We start from the raw sequence: 22,304 nt of genomic DNA on the forward strand, positions 1-22,304 counted from the left end.
ATTTAGCAACATTCTTTCAGTCAGCAAATTCTCCTGCCCTTGGTCAAATGTACAGCTACCACGGACCCAGTAAAGAAACTACCTAAAGATGGGGAAGTCAGGACATCACTGCAGGGGCTACAAATGGCAGAACTACTCCATTATTATTCTAAAAACTGTTGGTATGCCCTGAAACCAACAAAGCGAAGTGTGATTTGTCCTTTATGTACAAAACTAGTGACAAATTTTAAAAGAACAAAGTTTCAAAGTCATGCATTTTCTACAAACTTCCTAGATAAAACTACCCCAGAATATATGACTGTACATGCCATGTGTCCTGAAAATACACTGCATTTTCTTTATTGACAATATTTAGGAGTAAGATTGCTACTTGCCCTCAGGTACTTTAAAATAAGAGAGAAGCAGAGAAGTAGAACATTGGAAACCGAAATTTCTTACTCTGGCTCGTTCCAAGCTTTTTATCTGCTCATGGAATGCAGCTGGGCTCTTCAAAGCTGTGAGAAGAACAGGAATCATTTCGGGAGTAGAGATAGAGGCGTTAATATTTCAGTCAAATGTTAGGGTACATTATGTCAACGTTCCCTCTTAATCTTATTAGTTTGCATCTACAGTTCCATTTATTACCAGTTCTTTAGGAGATGTGAGAAATTTGAAACCTTAAATGTTTCAGAATTAAAATGACGTCTTCACAAATAAAACAAGTGAACATTTAAAACAGAGTTGTATATGTAATGACAATGCAAATGCCAGGTCAGACGGTTGCAGCCAATAGTTGGGCCAAATTACCATCACCAAGGGAACTATGTGGTGATTCCTTGACAGGTCTTTGCTCTTTGTGGCCCTATAAGATGCTGGAAAAAACCCAAATGTCCTCAGGACATTTAACCTGGGAGTGATCTAATCTTGAACATGAGGGCACTCTGTACTTTATGTCTAGCAGAGCTGAGTTCCCATTGACTGCGACCCCATGTGCTCATAGCCCTACGCACTGTGGTCCATCACTGTGGTCCATTTACATTGCTGTTGATGATCACAACACACTTGCAAGGTAGGTATGAGCCCCAGTACAGATAAAAGGCTCAAGGCGGTTAAATGAATTCTTGAAGTCATACAGCTAGACCTGTGGTCAAGGTAGAATTTAAATCTAGAATTGTGAATTAGAAAGTTTCCTGCTCTTTCTATTGTACCATAGTACAACTCACTCTAAAGACAGTGCTTCTTTAATATATTAACTATTAGTACTTTAAATGTTCCAGAATCCCAGAGTGAGAATAAGCAGTGTTTTGCTAAAACATCACTTACTACAGTATTTTTATCAATTATCTTTGCAAAACGTTTCGTGTGTATGTCCACTTAGAACTCTGGGCAGTCAGATAATGTGGATGGGATTTGGGCTACGCTTACTTGGGCTGTCACCTCCAAAACTTGGCCTATCGGCTCTTGGTAGAATTATTTTCAGCTCTGGTACTTGAAGCACTGCAAAGATTCCCAGGAGCCCAGCCCAAACAGGTTTGACTGGGGACCAGCTCCCAACAGTGGACTACAGCTGGCTTAGTGGTGGTGTCTTACACACCCTAATTTGATACTATCTGACTGGTTCATCGTCAGGAATGTAGTGGTAGAGAAATCTGGCAGATCATCAAACCAGCTTTTGCGCCTATCATAATACTAGATTTAAAATATTTAGATAATTACTAGTCCAGAAAAAAAAAGTTTTATTGGGAAAAATATCTACTGCAGAGAAAAATTACTCTATGAACCAAAAAAAGGTAATATCAATGATTCAGAAGACTGGGAAGCATAAGTACATTGTGTAATTTCTCTTTAGTCTTTTAAAGCCAAATATGTTACTTCTTGGAGAAATCAATTTTTGGATAAACATCCATATAAATAATCTTAACACCAAAGCAACCAGTCTTCTCCTCTAAAATATAAAATCACCTCTAAACTTGGTGAGTAAAGGTAAGAAGACAATGGGCAAATATTCTAAAATTAATTGACTCTAAAAAACGAAGGAAGGAGGCCTCAAGATACTTGGAAATTATGTGTACCTGGGCAAGAAAAGGTTTATTAATTATAAATAGAATGCTTTTTAGTCCTATAACTGAGATGCACTTCATTACAGACCACATACTATATTGTATCAAAGATAATTATTTTGAATTAAATAAAGTAGAACAAGGTTTTTGAATTAATTTTATCATGCTACTTTTGCAAGTCTAATAACACTGGACCTATTACACAGAGATGACTTTAATTATTTCAAAACTAAAACAAATGTTCATGTGTGAAGGAAGACCTGAACTTAACCTAGTTTCACAGTTTTCTTTATGTAATACAGATCTCAAGTCCATCTTTTAAGCTGCATCTGGTTTTCAACAACGTATTTGAGATGATTCTCTCAGGTCGGCAATGTTGATGCCTGGTTTTCCTTATCAACTCATTTGGTCATTGTATATTGACTCAATGGACACAGCTCAAAGCAGAGTGTGATCCAGGTTCTCCTCGGACATGTGCGTTCTGTTACATCACACTGGAGGTGACAGTGACACTTAAGTCTTACGTGGCATGATGCCCTGGTCCACCAGTTGCTCTCGTGTCCTCCTCTGCTGCAGCCTCAGCTGGAGCACTGTGAAAAGGAAAGAGTCACCATTGGAGTGTGTACGCAACGGCGGGATCTGACTCACCAAGTCCCAGAGGAGACACGACTAAGCTTTATTAAACACCTTCTATTCCTGACTGCATAAAGATACCACCTGGCACCATCCAACTTACAGAAAGAAAATCAATGTGCAGTTTCTACCTGTTTGGTGAACTTTTAAGTTCTTTTAGCATATTTTTTGTTTAGTTAATATTCTTAATTAAATGAATAGAGCTAAGTGTTGTTTAAATACAATCACAAAGTCCTCGGCCAATAAACCAAAATGGCTGGCCTGTACGTTAAGACTTCCTAATGAGGAAGTCTAATTGGTAGAAATAGAAATGTGAGATTCCTTGCCATTAATCAGGTTTTTTTTAAAGGAAGTTAATAACAAAAATTTATTTTAAGATTGACTTATTTGGAGAGACTTGCAACATCTGGAACAAGTTTTAAATAGCTTTAATGAAGGACAAATTTATAATAAAAATTAGACCTGTGACACATTACTAATAACCCAAAGGGAAATTTCTACATTAAGAACTTAAAGTTTAATAATCTTTGCACAAACATAACACCATGTCTCATTCTACAAGTTCTCAAAAAGCCAAAATTAATTGATATCTTATAATTTTAATGAAGAAAGGATAAATAAATCATTAGAACTTGTAGAGAATGAAGAACACATCACAAAATGTAAAAATCCACTTTGTCAAATTTAATAAAAATAATTTTCCCCCTCGATTTCTCAAGCAGCTTACTTTCCTAGCGTCTATTTTTTATCTGGAAAAATGAGCCAATTTCACAAAAGAGGAATACATGAAGTAACTGAAAAATACTTTCCTTGGTTTACCTTACATTAAATTTTAAGTTTCTGTTTTGATTTTTATTTTTATGGTTTCATTTGTGGATGAAAACCAAGGTTCGGCTCATTAAGGGTCTGAGTGAGGTTGTCAAAATGCTAAAAAATATATAAAAATAAAAATTTCTTCCTTTATGCATTTCTTGAAGAGAGAGAGAGAATGAACATTCATAGCAAGGGGGTGATGGCTGGAACAAGAGGCGAGCTCAGACTGGTCTTGCACCTAGGCTCAAATGCAATGTACACAATGGCTCCTACTTGCAATAAACCCAAGAGATCTAAAGATGCAGGGCCCACGCCCTTATACCCTTGCTTTTTGCTTGCACTTGTGTGAGCACAAGCCTAGATATTCTTCCAAACTAGTCTGGACTGTAAAATAGCTTTTAAACACGTTTTCTTATTCATTGCTAGATATGAATGTCATCCTTTATTAAACACTGAAAAAAAATTGTTGTGCTTCTTTTGGGGGCCATAGGATCACAAAGCATCACTGACATCCCATTTAGAACCGAAGCAACTGACCTAGATTCGATTACACAAAGCAAAAGAAAAATTTAACGGGTCAAAAAAATATGTGCACATGCTCCTCACATTAATATGGTTTGTGATACTTTGAATCAATTACGCTCTAGCACAAAGATCTTTTCTGTGATAACTTACAGTTTACTGAGGATAATATGTTCCCATCACGGTACTCTACTAGAAACAAAAATAACCCAAAGAAATGACCCGTGAATAGGCTAGCACCCAAATGCCTGCACACTCTAACATTCTTCTATGAATGTGAAAGCTAATGCTTGTCTGAGTTTGAGACGGTCATATTCAAGAGGCAGAATCCCAAGAAGAGGAATACTGAGAGGAGAAAAGGGTCAGAACAAGGTCCAGTTCAAAGGCTGACACTTCTGGAACACGGTGCTCCATGTCTGCTGACGCATCTCTAGCAGGAGTAGCCTTCCTTTCTCACAAGGGAGTCCTCAAAGAAAGGTGTAAAATAGAAAGGGTAATGAAAACATCAACAGCCCCCTTCTTTGGTTTAAAACACAGAAACACATGAAGCACCATACTTGTGAGACAAATGTATGAAACACAATACATATTTTAGGGCGAATGGCACCTTGGAATGACGGATACGTTGGCGACAACTTCATTTGCAAACCAACAATGATGACAAGAGCTCGTTAGCCTTGAAGCGTCTCCTGACCGTACCCTGGTCAGCTGCACTCATGCACTGTGACAGCAGCCCCGTCAGCTAGAAGATCTTGGACTAGAAATCATGTTCTCATGCTGACATGCAAAGGTCTGTGCCACCACGAGGGTAACACACAAAGTGAATGCATGCCATCAACTGTGAAAATAAAACAAACACCAAACAAGGACCACTGGTGTTTTCCATCCGGTTTTCTATGTGGCAAAACAACCTTCCTTATGCCATACTGCTTGAAGGTAGGAGAATAATCTTCCCCATCAATTGTCTCCTCATTGCCTACAGAATTCTCCCAAGAAGCAGTATCATCACAATACAGCGTTGCTTAAAGCAGGCGTGGCAGGCAGCCTTCTGCAGGCACGTTCGTTCACTAGGAGCCCTTGAATTAGGTGTCTGTAAGTGACTGCGAGGTGCACGTCTGGGATGCATGGCCCAGAGCAGCAGGAGCAGCAGCTGTGAATGGAGGGTTTGCTTTAAAGCAAAGACATCAGCAAGAACATGAATGGATGAGGAGGCAGAGGTGTAAATAACCAGTCGCGTTGTTAAGACTGATTACCCAGCTTGATTTAGTCTTCACCTCTAGCACCAGGTGGGCGGTGCTGGACACATTATACTGAGTACCAGGCACAATGCCCTGGAGAGACTCGGGTACACTGCCACTTTGGGTCAGTGTTAAAACACAATTACCGTATTTGCCCATATTGAGTATAACCAGCCACTCACAACTTCATCGACGGTCCCCTGAAAATAACTACTGGTTGTAACAAGTACAAATAGGTGCTGGCTCACAATTCTGGGAAATACAAACTTCCTCTCAGTACTTCCAACTCATCCAATCAGTACACAAGTTCGTGTAGAAGTGACCAGCAACATCTGCACCTCGAAGGCAGAATGGCCAGGCCAGGGAAGACAAGTTTGGCTGAGGCAGACAGCGTGACTGTCCTCCAACAGCCGGAGCTGGGAGAACGTGGCAGTGCTTCGCGAGGATGGTGAAGGGGCGCGGGGCTCAGAAGACAGACGACCTGACTCTCAATGATCAGAGAGCCGTTGTGGGATCAAGATGCTTTCTCAAGGTTCTCAGGGGCCTTTATGACTTTATGAATCGTGCCTGGAGACCATTCTTCTGCCCCCCCAACCCCTTCCCCGGCAGGCTCCACACTCACGTCCCGTGGAGACAGGGAAGGCCCAGACCGCTGACCACCGCGGGGCCTGCTGCACAGTTGTCGTTCTTAAGACAAAGGAGGAAAGAAACTGTTATGCCGGCTGGTCTCTGGAAAACCTGACACACTCCACACGTGTCGATAAGATTGCATTTCTGTGGCCACAAACGCCAAGACCAGACGCTGGTGCTGCCGTGCTTTCTTGCGGTGGCAGCAGGTGGTCGCACAGCTGCCCGAGAAGTCAGTGTCCCAGGCAATGGCCTTGTGTCTGAAAACTGAACCTGAGAGCATTCTCCCTGGGGCTGAGGTGAGTTGATCCACTGAGCTACTGGGCTGACACCATGGCCTCCATCCTATTAGGAAACTGACTAAAATTGAGGCTTCTCCATGGCCATTTTGCAAATACCACGTGCAGGATAAGAAAACGTGTAAATCTAGAGAATTCTGAGGGAGAAAAAATGGTTCAAAACAGTCAGTGAGTGGCTACATCCTTTCAGAAAACAAAGGACATACTAATAACAGAGTAAACTGAATTCATGTTACAACTGCTCCTATGTGCACATTTTCAAAGAATGTCTTTATCTTTAAAAAATGTAGAAATTAAATAATCCAACACATGGTCCCAGTAAGTCCATAAGTTTAAAATCGTTGAGTTTAAACCCTTAATTGCTATAAGGAAGACTATCCCTATATGCTCCATATAAGGTATGACAATAAAGTAGTGAGACGAATTTCTTCACGTGCAAACCAGCATCTTTTGAAATTACAGAACACGTGTGAGGATGTGGATACAGACTACTTTATATCCATTTCTTCTAGAGAAAAAAAATTTCATCAATTATTGAATTTTTCCAAGGTGGATGTGTCTTGATACTTTCTAAGGCTAACATTCATATAGTTTCCTCTTACATTTCAACAAAGAGAAAAAAAATACATACAATTTTGAAAATTCTATTTCATGTTATTCTTTGCTACAACAGATAAAAACAATATTGTGTCAGCAGAAGTGTTTGCAACTTGCTCTTTTTTTAGGTAAGAAATGTAAAAATTAGATTTTTAACCACCACTCCAAAGAATGAAAGGTAGCTTATTCTCTAATGTTAAAGAGGAAATGTCCCTCTTATTCAGCACCACAGACGGTTTATACAGTAAAGAGTATTTTCTTCTAGTTCCTTTCCCCTACTTCTTAAATGGATTACACTGCCTTTAGAACAAAATTTCAGGATTAGTTTCCTATAGAAAAAAAAAAAAACCTTAAAATGCAATAATGTCTTTCACATAATACTTACACCCCACTTCAAGATTTTCAGCTGCCTTTTTTTTTTTTTTTTTTTTTTAGATTTTTTATTTATTTATTCGACAGAGATAGAGACAGCCAGCGAGAGAGGGAACACAAGCAGGGGGAGTGGGAGAGGAAGAAGCAGGCTCCCAGCGGAGGAGCCTGACGTGGGGCTCGATCCCATAACACTGGGATCACGCCCTGAGCCGAAGGCAGACGCTTAACCGCTGTGCCACCCAGGCGCCCCTTTCAGCTGCTTTTTGAACCAAGGTGATACGTCCTTTCTCCTTTGTTTCTATATGTAGAATATGTGAAATGTTTCTATAATGTGACATAATTAAAGTGCTTTTTCACTCTTAAGGGAAAAAAAAACCCACATTATGCAGCATTTTAATAACATACGGTAGTTTAGCATGAGTTGAACAAGCTAAAGCAAAGCACGGTTTTGGTGCAAAGGGTTTGCAAGGGGACATCTGAGGACTGTATACTATAAAAACAAGGCAGAAATGACCCGTTCTGGGAAGCGGTGTGGCAGTCAGCCACGGTCTTGGAAATTCTTTATAAATAGCTAGTTTCAGTTATGGGGTATGGAGGAGGGTAGGTTAAGAAGGGGAGGGGAGATGAGCAGCTGTCCGCAAGTTAGAGGACTCAATGTATGTTACTGAATTGTAGGACATTGGGCAGAATAAACTACAGAATCATGAGGGGTGAAAAAACCCATGATCCTGAGCAATCAAGTGAAGGCTGGGGAAACCAGGGGCAACAGCAAAGAATCCTCTGGAATTGATTCTGTATTGACTCTGAAGGCAGTACTAGGCAAAAAACAGGCCCTGGTTTCTGTTTTTAAATTTAATTTTTTCAAACAGATGTTTGAGTAAAGAGAATAATGGTCCTGGACTTGGCAAAAATTGATTATGTACTGTTTAAACTGCATTAAATTAGGGGCCCGATCCTATAAATACAAGACACTGTTATCATCACATTATCTCTTGAACAGAGATGGGAGGGAGTCTGAGGGTCCCATTCAATCCAGGGTGCAGTGGGTTATTAAAGCAGCAGTTTAGCGGTAAAATTAATACCTGCATTTGCTTCATGAGGTAATGCCAAAAATTTGAAGTCTTGAAAAAATTTATATTCAGAGAGCAAAAGACCGATGAACTTTTCTTTTTCCTTAAAAATAAATGTTTAAAAAGGTGGTGGTGGTGATTAATTACGACAACCAACTATTACTTCAGATACTTGGTGAAAGTAACCACTGGGTTTTTTTTTTCCCAAATATAAAACTGTAAGGATGTTTTTAAAGACTACGATTATTTCTTACAGCAGTGTTAGTTTACAGCAAAACTGAGAGGGAAGTACAGGTTTCCCACATACGCCCCCCCCCCGGCCCCCACACTTGCAGTCCTCTCCCACTACTAGCAGGACTACAAAAATTCAACCCCACCCACATTCGCATGCTTCTAGCTCTTTGGTAGTTTCTGCGGTCAGAGGGAGAGCAGCCACATGCTGAGGGGCTCCCTTCTGGGCCTGGGTCTCAGAAACATACCACTATTCCACCAATACCTCTATTAAGAATCCATGTTTTATGAGAATTCTTTCTATTTATTTGTTGAAATGGAAGCGACACACACATACAAAGAAAGCATTAAAAAGAAAAGTGAAGTCAGTCCATCCCGCTCCACACCTCTTGTCCTTCTCCACAAAGGTAACCACTGTGAAATTTTATGGCCCCAGAGGGTGCTTTGTGAATATTCCAGTAATATTAAATATAAAATATGCTGAGGAGATACATGGGGTAGGATCATATTATTCCTGTAGTTTGGTGATTTGTTTGGAAAAAACCCCACGATATCTAGCTCATTCTTCTTACTGGCTGTATGAACAGCGGTATCTAACATATGGATGTATCATCGTATACACATAAGTTTCCAGACTTTTTGCTATTATAAACAATGCTGCAATGATTATCCTCATTCATTTTTTGTTATCCTTCCCATGATGATGATGATTATATACATAAAATGTATGATAATGGAACATGCATTTAAAATTCTGATGGGGCACACTGCAATCCAAATGGTTTCAGCAATCTATATTCCCACTTAGGAGGTAAGGAAGTGCCCTTCTATTCATCCCTTCCCCGCAATGTACATCATCATGTTTTAAGGTAACTTTAAATTCAGAAACAAAGATCACTTCCACTCACCCAAGACTAATGGCAAATAGTGTGCCAAAATGATGGTGAAATTTGATGTAACTAATAAGCAGTGAAGGACCAAAAGATATCAAAAGCATTAGTGAGGGTGATGGGGCAGGTTTCTGATTGAATGGGGAGACATTTACGGTGGTTGTCAGAAGCCCCTCTTAAGCTTTCCCTTGTAAACCTCCTATTTATTCATAAACTTGGTAAAATTTTTCTGATGTTCCTGGGTAGAAACCTTAAGCACAAGACATCTCATTTTTTCCCCTTCAACACAGCTGAGAGATGTAACAGACAGATTTAAGATATATTTAGAATAAAATCAACTACGTGGTAAGAGACTGAATGTTGTGTTTTGAGGAGAAAGAGACAAAGAAGATGACGCCTGGGTTTCTGGCTTAAGCACCTGGGCAGACCATTTACCGAGATGAAGAGCACAAGTTGGCCATTCGGGAACTCAATCTTGGGTGTGTGTGAACTGGAAGTGGAGATGTCAAAGTGACAGTTGGCTCTGGGGGTCCAGATTTCAGAAGGTGGGTCTCGGCAGGAGACTGAAATTTGAAAGTCGTCACTTAAGTGGCATTTGAAGTCATGAGAGTTCGCCGAGGTAGAGAATATGGAAAGAGAAGGCAAAAGAAGCCCAGGACTCAGCACCTAGGAAAGTTAACAATGACAAGCCCACGTATGGGTCAGCTAGAGGATGAAGATCCAGCGAAGGAGGTCAGAGGAAGTGGTCTATGAAGGAAGAGGAACCTGGAGAGTGTGTGTAGAAGTGTTTTTAGAAGGGCGTCATGACCAACTGCGGTCTTAGCGCTAGAGGAGCCACTGCCTGGAGTGATGGATGGAAGTCAGACCACCGGAGGTTACAGAGTAAAGGAGGGGCAACAGTGTGAATGAAGTGACTGGAAGCAATGTTTTCAAGATGTTGCCCTGAAGGGTAGGAGAGAAGATGAAAAGCTTGAGACGTGTGGAATTTCAAGCTGGAACACACCCAAGCCAGTTTATAGGAATGGGGAGGGGAAGGACGGGAATGAATGACTATGAATGAGAACGCACAGGAGAGGAACAGGCAGCAGGTCCCTTGAAGGGAAGAGGATTCCAGCACACAAAGACAGCTTCTGTGAAGAGACACTTCCTCTATGAGCACGGGAGGATAAAGACAACTGGGTAAAGCTAGGTATCTAGATTCGGTCTGGGATGTCCAGGGATTTCCCAGTGACAGCTGTTATTTTCTCAAAGAAGGAGGAAGAAAGGCGACTTGCTCAAAGTGAGAGGAATGAAGGAAAAGTCAGTTTGAGGCCAGCGACGGAGGTTGGAAATACTCACTGCAGACTGCAGAACAAGTTGGAAAGAGAAACAAAGTTATTTGTTACTGAAATGCTCCAATTAATAATGGCAACAGCTTGGGGGACAGAAGTCAGTCAGGAAACTGGCAAGTCACTCACTGGTTCTGAACTTTATCATTTTGATCAGAGAAAAGACCACAAGATACAAAATTAGAACATTTGGCAGTTCTTCCTAAAGCTCATTATACAAAGTTTCAGTGAAGCAGAGTGGCAGCCTGGCAATTCCAGTTCTAGGTGAACTGAAAAGAATGGGAAACAGGGACACACACACACACACACACACGCACACGCACACGCACACGTGTGCAGGGCAGCACTATTCCCAATCACCAGGAGCTGGGAACGGTCCAAGTGTCTGCAACAAATGAATGGTAAATGCTGTGACCTGTCCACACGATGTAATGTTATTCAGCCATAAAAAGGAATGCGGCATTGACACCTGCCACAACACGGATGAACCTGGACAACGTTATCCTCCGTGGAAGATACCAGACACAAAGGCCAAACAGTAGATGGTCCCATGTATATGAAATATCCAGAATTAGTAAATGCAGGGACAGAGTTCTGAATGGTGGCAAGCAGGAACTGGGGATGGAGGCAGGGGGCATGGGAATAACTGCTGGACACAGAGATTTCTTTGGGGTGATGAAAATGTTTTGGAACTAGAGGTGTGCTTGAGCAGCATGGCGAATATACTAAATGGCTCTGAATTGTTCACTTTAAAATGGCTAATTTTGGGTTATGCCAATTTTACCTCAATTAAAAGAAACAAGTTAGCAGAACAACAGACTTTAAGAAACTAGTCACTCAATAATCAAATTTCTCATTTCTTCCCCACCCCTTGCTAGCCCTCCATCACCACAATTCCATGAACCACTAATGGCGATGTCACCTTTCAATGGTGTGATAACTATAGCAACAGCCACATTTTATATTCCCTGTCACACTGAATTTTAGGTTTTGTTGGGGTTGTTTTGGCCTCTATTTCCCCTTCTAGATGACATCCCTATATTCTAGCACCTTCTACAATGCTCATAATATAGAAGTTTTAACAAACATGTTTTACTTAATTTTGCATGGTATACTTACAGTATACAACATAGTTGTATTTTCTAAGGAAGGAGAGTACTATCTCAAATTTAATGGGAGCGTTTTCTATGGGCAAGTGCTTATCACCGGCAGAACCAAGTCTGTTTCACTTAGCGAATTTGAGGGTTAGGGTATTTTTGAATTAATGTCGGTGGTAAAACAGAAGATGAAGTCTAATTATGTTGCTTTAAAGGGTATAAGAAGATTAATAAGGGAAGGTGAAGGGCAAAGGAGTAAAGAAAACTATGAAAAACTGGCAGACACTAATTTGTTTTCATCTCCACTTACAATTAATGTAAAATTCATGATGCATTAAAGGAGAGAAAAAGCACTTAAGTACTCTCACACATGATAAAGAGTAGCAACCAAAGATCACAGACCTCTGATTATATTTTCAGGGGTCTAACCTGCCAATTATAAAATAAGGTTCTTCTTTAAGTGATTCTACAAAATAGAACACCAAGAGGCCCCAAATGAAATGGTGGTTTGTCTTGTAAGAGCCATGCTATCTACGCTGATGAAGCAAGCTTCCATTACTAGCACTTCCTTTCTGGCTCGGAAGCAGAGCCACACGGTGTGCACACAAATCCACACCTCGGATGGGACAAAGAGCAAACCGCATTTTGATTGGGAATTTTTAGATTATTTTCCACTTAAGAAAGGGAGACAACATCAAGTTAACTAAAAAAACTGTGCAAACTAATGTTTGAAAAAGTTAGAGCTTAGACCACATAGGACATACTGCCTTTCTTTCCAATGTCAGAAAGCCTACTGTATCCTTACGAAGTCCACCGGGCTGGGGGACGTGGGAAGAGGCAGTGGTACAAACTTTGTAATTCTAAATTTGCTGGCAAGGAGGTCACAGTCTAAAGGCACAATTTACCCTCTATTAGGAATTAAAACAAAAATGAAGTCAAAACGAGAATGCTAACGGTCCGGGCTCACATACTATAGGTTTCCTGAATTAATCTGCAGCATGAGGTCAGGAAAACAATGTTTTCAACACTCAGCCTTGGAAATTTACAGGCACTTTGATAACTCCGTGGTTGGCTGCTGCTTCTGTTACCATGGAAACAGACTGCTAAAAATGGGGCACATTTCTTTAAACTGATCATACCTTCACACACATTGCCTCTCTTTTTTGTCAAAAGTTGGAATGAATTTAAAGTATGCTTCTCGTGGTATGACAACGTGATGTCAAGCCAGGGGGCCTGATACAGATCGGCAGGGATGACATTAGTCTGTGGCAGACATACAGAAGGATATTATACATATACGCATTTTAAACACCTCGTTTGGTTAAAAAGTGATGGAAATAAAGTACACAGTGGCATAAAAGGAAGTATGACACAAATAACAGGCACTTCAAAAGCAAAATCATCCACTTAACTGCTTCATCACCAGCAAGGTAAAGAGGTTAAAACAATACTTGATTTGCTGCTTTGAGACAACTGATTGCTAACCTGTAGAACTATGCTCGCTCTACACCCGAACTTCTAGATTTCTTATCCTCCATGGTTCCCAGAGAAGATACTATTTTTCTTATTTTGGGGGCAATCAGAAATTCTATATTCCACCACCACATCAGAATTTCAGTGTGCGGCTCCAAGCAGAGGTGCTGACAGGTAAAAGCTCTTTCCTAATCCCTCTAAGACGGGAAGATGCATATGGCATAAAGACTCTGAAATGTTTAATGTAAATGCCCAAGGCAGGCTCTCCGAATCAAAGGATAATTGACAAGGAAACAGGAAAACTGTAAAATATTATTTACCTCCAATTTTTCCCAGAATAGAAAGCACGTGCTGCTCTTTTGAGGTCACCTGATCCCGGCTCAAGAGCTTGGTTTTTCTGCCACTGTGTGGATTCAGGAATGGGGCACACACACACACACACACACACACACACACACACACACTCACCTACTTAGTTACCTACATACACACACGCAAACAGCAATCTGCCCACCAACACAAGAAGAGAACTGAGAGGTGGGCTAACCTGTGTGCTGTCCTTGTATCACAGAGACTGTGCATGATGGTGCCGATGAAGGCATGAGTTGCGGCCCTTCAGTCCAATGGACTAGGGTGCGGGGGGAGAGACATGATGGGCGAGAGGAACGATGGAGGGACATAGAAGTGTGACCTGCTTCTGGACACGGGCACAGCCTCCCTCTGTGGAGGGGTCTGAGTGGGTGGGGCGAGACTGGGAGGCAGTTCTACGTCCACTTGAGTGAAGACCCCTGTAAAGACTGTATTTGAGGAAGGGGACCTAGGCAAGGGTGGTGGTCGCGGTTAAATAGTGCTGTGTGTGAGAGAGAGATTTCTGAGGTCAGACTGACAGATCTGGTGACCAGACCAGGTCAGGGACAGTGTCATGGATCAGTCCCATTCAGGTTCCCAGCATGAGCCAATGGGTGGACAGAGGTGTCCTTCAAGGTGACAGGGAAACTGGAAGAGTGTATTTCCCGGGAAGAAGAGGCCCACCGGAGCCATCAGGGATATAGAGAACTGTGCAGGTCTGGAGCACACGAGAGAGGGCTGGCCTGCACAGGTGTATTCCTCTCTCATTTGGACCAAAGCACACATGGGTTTCTTTTGTGCTTCTGTTATGTGTGTGCACGTTTTCACTCCTATGTTATAGTTTAGTTTCTCACTTTTTAGGCTGCAAGCTCCTTGTATGCTGGCATGACGCTGAGTACAAACGCTCAAATTTCTGCAAAATGAAATTATTTCTAATAAAAAAATTAAATTATATAACTTCATCTCAAAAAGAGCATATATATATATATATATATATATATATATACATATTTTTTTTTTTTAAATACTGAATCATGCCTGGGAAGAATGGTCTTTTATTTTTCCTTCATACCTGTATGTTACTTGAATTTATTATAAGGACCATATCATACTCTTCAAATTTATTTTTAAAAAATGTTAATTTAGTGACACCTCACTGTACAACACTTTGAACTTTGTGGAACGTTGACAGAAAACAAAGAAAGAAGAAATTCCCAGAGAAATCAAAATAGATGTTGCAAAATTCATGTGCTTTGCTTAGAGAAGGCTTTGTAGCATTATTTCGACTGCCCATTTGTCCCTTTCTCCCACCATGGCTCAATAAACGTATTTTAGTTGAGTCAATAGTACAATCAGTACAATCAAGATCTCACTATTAACATTTTGTTATTTTGTTGCTTACTTCACTGAAGCTTAGAAACAGCATATCAGAAAAGCCAGATTTTGGCAAAAATCAAACCATAAATAACAATGCTAGTAATCTAGTAATGATTTACAGATCATTTCGTGAATTGATAAATGATTTTATACGCCTTGACAGTGTCTTAGCACCAATGAATCACATATAGGGGTATTAGTTTATAACTGAATTATACATTATAATTGAAGGAAAGAGTTCAAATTATACTGTTTAAGAAGGCAGGGTGGGGGATAATACTCTTTAAATACCTGTTGCATAATAATAATGTGTCTATGAGATACAGGACACTGCGGGTGAGGTACAAAAATGATCCAAACAAGGATTCTAGCCCCCCAAATCATTACGGTCTAATAGTGAGGACAACACAGATACACGTATCACAACGGCAAAAGGTAAAATGCCGAGAAGAGATGCAGATCGAGTTATTGGAAATACGCAGGGGAGAAGAAATTATTTTTAGCTGATAGGGTCCAGCGACTTTCTTTAGGAAATGGCACTGGGATTGGGTTTTTGGCGACTTTGGACCTGCAAAGCTGGGGTGAGAGGAACGTGATGGGCAGACGCAAGGAGGGGGAAGGGTAGAGCAGCACTGTCTTTCACAGAACTTTCCCCACTGACGGAAGTGTTCTATGATCTGCCCTGTTCAGTATGGCAGGCACTAACCACATGTGCCTCATGTGATGAAGGAGCTGAATTTAAAAACTTTTATTTCATTTTAATTATTTTAAATGCACACTTAAACAGCCATATGTGGCTAATGGACAGTGCAGGTAGTACGTATGAGATAATTTCCAACATTTAGAAAAGTTTGGGTGCTTTGGTTAAGGGATTTGTTTAATCTGTTTTTCCCCAAGTTGGCTTGCTCAGAAGATGTCAGACAAATGTGCACCTTTTTCCTAAAAAGATCTACTACAGCCATGTCCCAGCACACCACGTAAATCTAACCCCCGTGCTTACTAGGCAGTCTACCACAAACTTTCACATACTTTATCTCCACTGTTATTTACCAGCCGGGGACAGAAGTGGGACTGTGGGCCCCCAAGTCTGTAATTCTTCCCTCCCACCCCCACAGCCATGGGCTGAGCAACACACTGAAAAGCCCAGATTCCCCAAGTTACGTCTTAGAGGACACCCGACTAGGGTAGCAGTCTGATTCACTTTGGACTGTGTGCTGAGCAAGAAATGCACTCTGGTTAAAACAGTGAGTTTTGGGGTTGTTAGAGCAGTCAGTTATAGTCAAAGTAATGTAATACACAGCCCAGTTTTCTTTCTAGGATTTTTATTCTCATCACCAGAGAACTCTGTAAACTGAACAACCATTTTCCTCTTTAATTATAACTAGCTGGTAGCATTGGTTATGATTCATTATCTTAATAATGACTCAGATTAAACCACTTATCTGAATTAAATCACCTCAATTTATTTGATTTTCCCTCAAAATTTGTAACTGTTAATTCTTCAGCTGTCAAGTCAGCGATGTGTAATATCCATCTTTAGCTCTAGAACCAGAAATTAAATTTGGATTTCATCCATGTTGCATACAATTAGAAAATGTTCAATTTCTTTTGTGGACAAGTCAAAAGTTGAGATTCCCTATTGCTGCTTTGACAAAACAAACTAGTCTAAGGAGAATTCTCTATCTTGAATTTGATCAGCAGAATTCATGATATTTATTGCTATCTTCACCTAAAGCCGCTAATAATTAAGTTCTGCCACGACACGCATGGACTGGTATTTATCAGAAAGTTTATACGAGCATTAACAGAACTGTGAGGTAATGGGCTTTGCTATCCAAGCAATTCTTTGGTATGGGACGGCAGCTGTTCAGAGGCCGTTGACACTCGGAACATTTTCTTCCTAACTTTTCAATAGGTATGACTAAATTTTCTTGTTAATGTGCCACAGAGACTCCTGAAGCCTATGATTATTTGCTAATAAAGTCTGCTTTTCCCCCTAGTAATAATTCTGGCTAACCAGCACTGTCAACAGAAACAGCAATTCCAGAATATCCTAATGTAAGTAAGAAGCAGAGCACCTACTTGAGCAGCAGACCGGACTGCCAACCCTTACGGAAGACACACGCAGAAACACCAGACAGACCGAGCTGGGTCCACGCGGTGAGAACTAAATGCACCAAACTTTAGCCTTCCTTCACTACCTGGAAACTTACGTTCTTGATATTAAAAAAAAAAAAAAAATCCCAGCGGCTGTTCTTTCAAACAAACCAAAACCAAAACCAAGTTGCCAAAAAGGAGTGGAGGACTAAACACTCCTGATATGAAATAGAATGAATATTTTTGGTGTCCCTGAACACATGAGGCGTCAACCATCAGACACTAAGAATCGCCGGTATATTTGTCTCTTTTGACAAACAGCATAAGATCTAATTAGACTCTAGGGTATGTCGGTGATTCAACGATGCTGCCGTATCAATCAGCTCTCATGGGTTAATAGCACTAACGTATGGTCCAAGGCCAAAGGCAGATGAAGCTCTGCAGAGGACTGTCCTGATCCCAACGTTGTGTTCTAGGAGTCTGCTACACTGACCACTGGAACTCATCGGCAGGCAGTGACAGTGACACACTCAATTACAGATGTCCCATCTTGCACAGGAATCATGTTATTTTTATGCCACTCCAAATAAAAAAAGTGCTTTCGGCAAAATTTCTATTTTTTTCTGTTCTAATTAAACCCAGGTCTAATCTCTCTTTCAGATCACTAATGTGGAGGTTAACAGTGTTATAAATATGAATTTATTTATTTATTTATTTAAAGATTGTATTTATGTATTTGAGAAAGAGAGAGCAAGAGAGAGAGCGAGCGTGCACACGAGTCGGGGGCAGAGGGAGAAGCAGACCCCCCCCATTGAGCAGGGAGCCCAACACAGGGCTCAATCCTAGGACCCCGAGATCATGACCTGAGCAGAAGACAGACGCTTAACCGACTAAGTCACCCAGGCTTCCCTACATATGAATTTATATAACAGTAATATAGACAATACTTCTCTCTGCTGTAAATATATAGGGAATTTTAAAAATGAAAGTTTAAATAGAAGGAAAAAGTAACAAAGGGCTGAAAAAAAGACAATTAAGCAGAGGGGATGACAAAGTGGCATGAAATCGGACATCTCATGAAAGCAGTATGAAGTACGTGTTGCTTCTCAGTGCCCAAAGGAGGAGCTTAAGGCTCAGAGCAGTGAACCTGTCCAGGGTCACAGAGCTCCAGACGATGCGCCTGGGACCCGACCCCAAGGACAGCTGATTTGAGAGCCCACACTCTCACTCTTTTGACACTGCACTATCACACAAGTGTAAATGGAAGACAGGGTCACGATGGTCAGGGAGACAACCCACACGTGATGTAATCATGTCGACCCTGCTCTGCTGTGCCGTTGGTAATGCTTCTACCCTGCCTTCATATTTTTACTCCTTGCCTCCGTGCTCCTTATCCCACTCTGCACTTGGGATGACTCTAGTTCCCTCCCCTTTCTCAGTGTTCCAGTAGCACAAACACTGTGTCAAACGTAAGGTATGAACGGGAACTTAACACCTGAATTTGACTTAAATGATGCATAGATGTAATTCTTAACTATTTTTTTTTTTACGTTAATGATTTAAAAACTTTAAGCTCCCTCAGTGAATCTCCAGAACGTGTCCTAAAAACGCCACCGGTATTGATTTGACAAGACTCTACAGTAAGGCTTGCTGTGCGCGAGCAGAGGCGACCCCATTGTTTGGTTCCTGGCAACAGCTATTTATACTTCATTGTGTGCCATCTCTTTGGATCTGGATGTTTTTTCTACCCAAACCCAAAAGTAGTTCAACTCTAAAAAGTCCAACTATTGTTTCTTCTTCTTATCTTTCAAATCTGTAACAATCTCTATCATCACTTTCTCATATTCTAAATGTCTGAGCAAAAAAAGGAGCAATATCTTTCTGGAAGAAGCTCGACCTGCTACTTAGGCAGGTAAGTCTGCATTTATTCTCTGCGTCTCTAAGATGAGCAAGGGCGAGTGGAGAGGTGAGGGGCGGCGGATGGCAGGAGCTGAAAGCAGATCAGATGAAAAGACGTTACTGTGGGTTTTTGTTTTTTTTTGTTTTTTTCCTCCCAAAGAACCCTAGAAAATCAAATTCCAAAGTAAACAAGCATTGAGAGGGGTGACCTTCATTATCTCAAATTCAGGAAAAACTTAATCTCCATAGATCCTGAATTTCTGAAACCACGGCCCTCGATCTCCAGCTGCTACAGTAAAGCACGACTTGCACTGGTCTGGCCACTCTTCAGTATATGCCAGGACAGGGGACAGCAAAGCTCATACCTTTGGCCATTTTCTCAAATGCAGTGCCCACCGACAGTAATGGACAGTATTCTTAAGCTTATTTTTTTTTGCCTTGTTAAAGGACCATAAAACCATGCAATGTGTTTTTAAAAACAAAACGATGCAATATGCATTACAACCAATTATACCAACCATTTAAAGATACAATTAGGAAAGCACTAGCTACCTTCCTGGTTGTAAAAAATAAAACCCATAAACATGTCAGTCGGAAAAAAATTAATTTTCCTGGAATTATATGTTTGTAAACTTAAAGCAAACAGTGCTCTGAATGATATTGAAAAGGAAGTGGCCTCTCCTAAAGGGGTGGGAGGGGTAGGGGCAAAAAAAAATGGGAAAGAATGACAGAATATACAAAATGAACCTGGAAAGATTACTCTGAAATGAGGACTGTGGCCTCTTAAGTCCCCTTCCTATATTAATTATTGCAAAATCCCTAGAGTTCTATCAGTTAATGAACCGCTAGAAAGAACCACCGAGAACAGCATTAAGCTTTCATTTCAAAAAACTTAGAACGTGTGAGGTACACGAGTGAACAGAGAGAGCAGACACACCGGCATGGTAAGCAGACAGACACACTCAGTCTGGTTGACAGGAACACAGATTTGGCAGTTTTGCCCCTGTCTACAGACAGACTGACCTTCCTTGAGACTTTTCTGGTTGCTCCCCTCAAGGCATTCCTTTTCTTTTAATGGTTCGAAATCCCCAGCTGTTAAAATCTCTGGGAAGCCCTGTTGCTGCTTCTTGGAGCTATCGATCATGGTGAAAGGCTTCTGGAGACAGGCAGCATCAAGCAGGAGCAAAGCGCAATTTGCCGAGCAGCAGAGACCAGAGCTCAGCACACTCTGGTCCCCGGTGCCTGGATCCTGGGTCCTGGATCCTGGGTTTCTCCTCACAATACCCCAATCACTGGGCAATTAGGTCTTTAAGCAGCTGAAGGCAGCCATTCCCCTTTAGCTCCCAGTCTGACCTGCAAATACACTCGTGCTGCTGGAAGCCCTAAACTCTCTCCCACATTGGGAGGCAGAGCCCCGGAGGCACGATGCTGAAATCCCACCCCTTTTCCCAGCCAGCCCCCTTCCCCTTGCCATTCCAGCTTCCCCCGCACGCTGGGTACTTCCATCTGCAGTTTGATGGTCCGAATCATCTGACAAACACTGAGTCAAGCAGTTAAAAATAAATCCTGTAGTTGTTAAAAGAGAAGACTTTGCTGATACCTAAGAAGACAAATTGCTGCCTGTGGTCTCTCTCCGGCTCTCTATAAACACACCCGCAGGCTGTGGAAATACTTTCTATCAGCCAGACGAGCACATTCATTACTCATTAAGTTCCCCAGCTAAACAAACGGCAGTCTAGGGCATCCGAAGGAAGCGGGTCTTCTCTCAGCAGAGGTACTACACTGAATAAACACGCTACCAGCACGGCTGCCTAACGACAGAGGCACTGAACTAGCAAAGTTCTTTGCGGAGTGCTTTTCACGGCGTCCAGCTCTTCCTGGCAGAGCCAGCACTCTTTGTAACAGGGAACCGTGCTGCGGTTGCAGCCTTCTGCCGTCACCAGTTCAGACCTGAGCAGCAGTTTCCCTTTGTGCCACTAGTCGGCTGACAGAGTTAACATCGCCATGATTGTTCTAAGGAAAAATCTCCTCCCATGTGTTAAAAGCAGAGACAGCAAGAGAGCTTCAATTTCATAGCCGATTCAACTGGCGAACGGCCCAAGTTTAATCTCACGGGAGCTATCAGCAACGGGCACCTCTCCTGCAAGCCGGACAGACTGCTGTCCACCGAACATGAGGGATGGTGCGGGGAGAACTCTCTACGTAGGGCAATGCCAGGCAAATGTGGAGACAGGCCTTTTTCAGACATACCAAATATATATCTACCCATAGCTACAGCCCAAAAGAAGCTGTTTTTTTTTTTTTTTAAAAATGGTTCAAAGTATGCTCCTTTGCAAAGGTTTCCCAGAAAAGCCACGAGAGGTTGTAAGAGCAGTAGATGGAATCCTCTTCCATGAGGGATACGTTTTGTTCACTTTTCTTTTTAAATAACCAACATCTAGCAGAGTGCCTGGCATATTAGTTTTCAATAAATATTTGTTGCACGATTGAGTAGATGAATTAAAGCAGGAGAAGCCGCAATAGGAAAACCTGTTTCCATAATACTCAAAATTCTAAAGAAGTCCTCAATCAATGTCCAACAGTCAGTAATTTTAGATGAAATGTTCTCTAAAGGAAGCATGTTTTCTCTTCAAAAGAGAATATCTGCATACATTTTGGATGTGCATCTGATATGATCCTTCTGTGGGACAAAGAAAGGCTGACGTTTTCAAGGCCAGAAAAGCCAGCATTCTTGTCACCACTGAAACACAGATGGGGACTGGATGAGGATTCTGTCCTTTGTCCCTGGTTCTGGGGCTGGTGTGCACTCAACCCGGACTGTTCTAGAAAGATAGCTATCTACTCTTCTCCAGCGTCTCTTGAGAATGGGATTACACAACACACGACATGGGTCTTGTCAACTGAAATTCCTTCTGAAGCAACGTAAGCCCAGTGTTGGGAGTCCACACCCCCGCAGGAGCACCAGCGCTGAGCTTATCATACTTCTCGAAAATGCGCTCAAATGCTCTGCTACTATTTCTGATCCTGAGGCCTCTGTTCTTCTACATGGACTGTTCCTGCATCTTCAAAAGAGTAAGAAAAGTAACCATGGTTTTCTGAGGACATTCTTTAGGTCAGCCACCTTTTAGCAGTTTGGCGAAGTTTATCACATTTAATCCCCAAGAGCCCCTTCCGACCGCGATGATTACTGGTACATTGTAGCCATTTTACAGACCAGGACTGAGTCACAAAGCTTCTACGTGGCAGGCCCGCAGTTTAACCAGTCTGAGTTCTCCAAAGCCCAAGTCTTTCTCCTACTGCGCTGCAACGCTTGCTGGCCTCTAGAATACGCTCCGTCTCCAGGCTTTAGTTTGA

The 22,304-nt window shown here is 41.6% G+C and overlaps 1 protein-coding gene across 10 annotated transcripts in view; it reads right to left on the reverse strand.

Moving 5' to 3' along the window:
* Positions 1–22,304, reverse strand: part of MRTFB (myocardin related transcription factor B) — a 263,944-nt gene that overhangs the window by 57,643 nt on the left and 183,997 nt on the right. For 9 of the 10 annotated variants that reach the window (XR_015727978.1, XM_045776055.2, XM_087870349.1 and 6 more), the window contains 2 exons: positions 2,564–2,629; positions 439–494 (listed from right to left, as the gene is read on the reverse strand). Coding sequence is in view for 9 of the 10 variants with exons in the window: in XM_045776055.2 (XP_045632011.2) it covers positions 439–494; positions 2,564–2,629 (122 nt within the window). In the remaining variant the exon portion in view is untranslated. Of the gene's footprint in view, positions 1–438; positions 495–2,563; positions 2,630–19,973; positions 20,379–22,304 lie in introns of those variants that run through there. The other variant, XM_045776057.2, reaches the window with a different exon arrangement.

This window comes from Ursus americanus, chromosome 2, assembly GCF_024610735.1.
Source record: "Ursus americanus isolate L20-20 chromosome 2, mUrsAme1.1.p, whole genome shotgun sequence".
Classification (NCBI taxonomy): Eukaryota; Metazoa; Chordata; class Mammalia; order Carnivora; family Ursidae; genus Ursus; species Ursus americanus.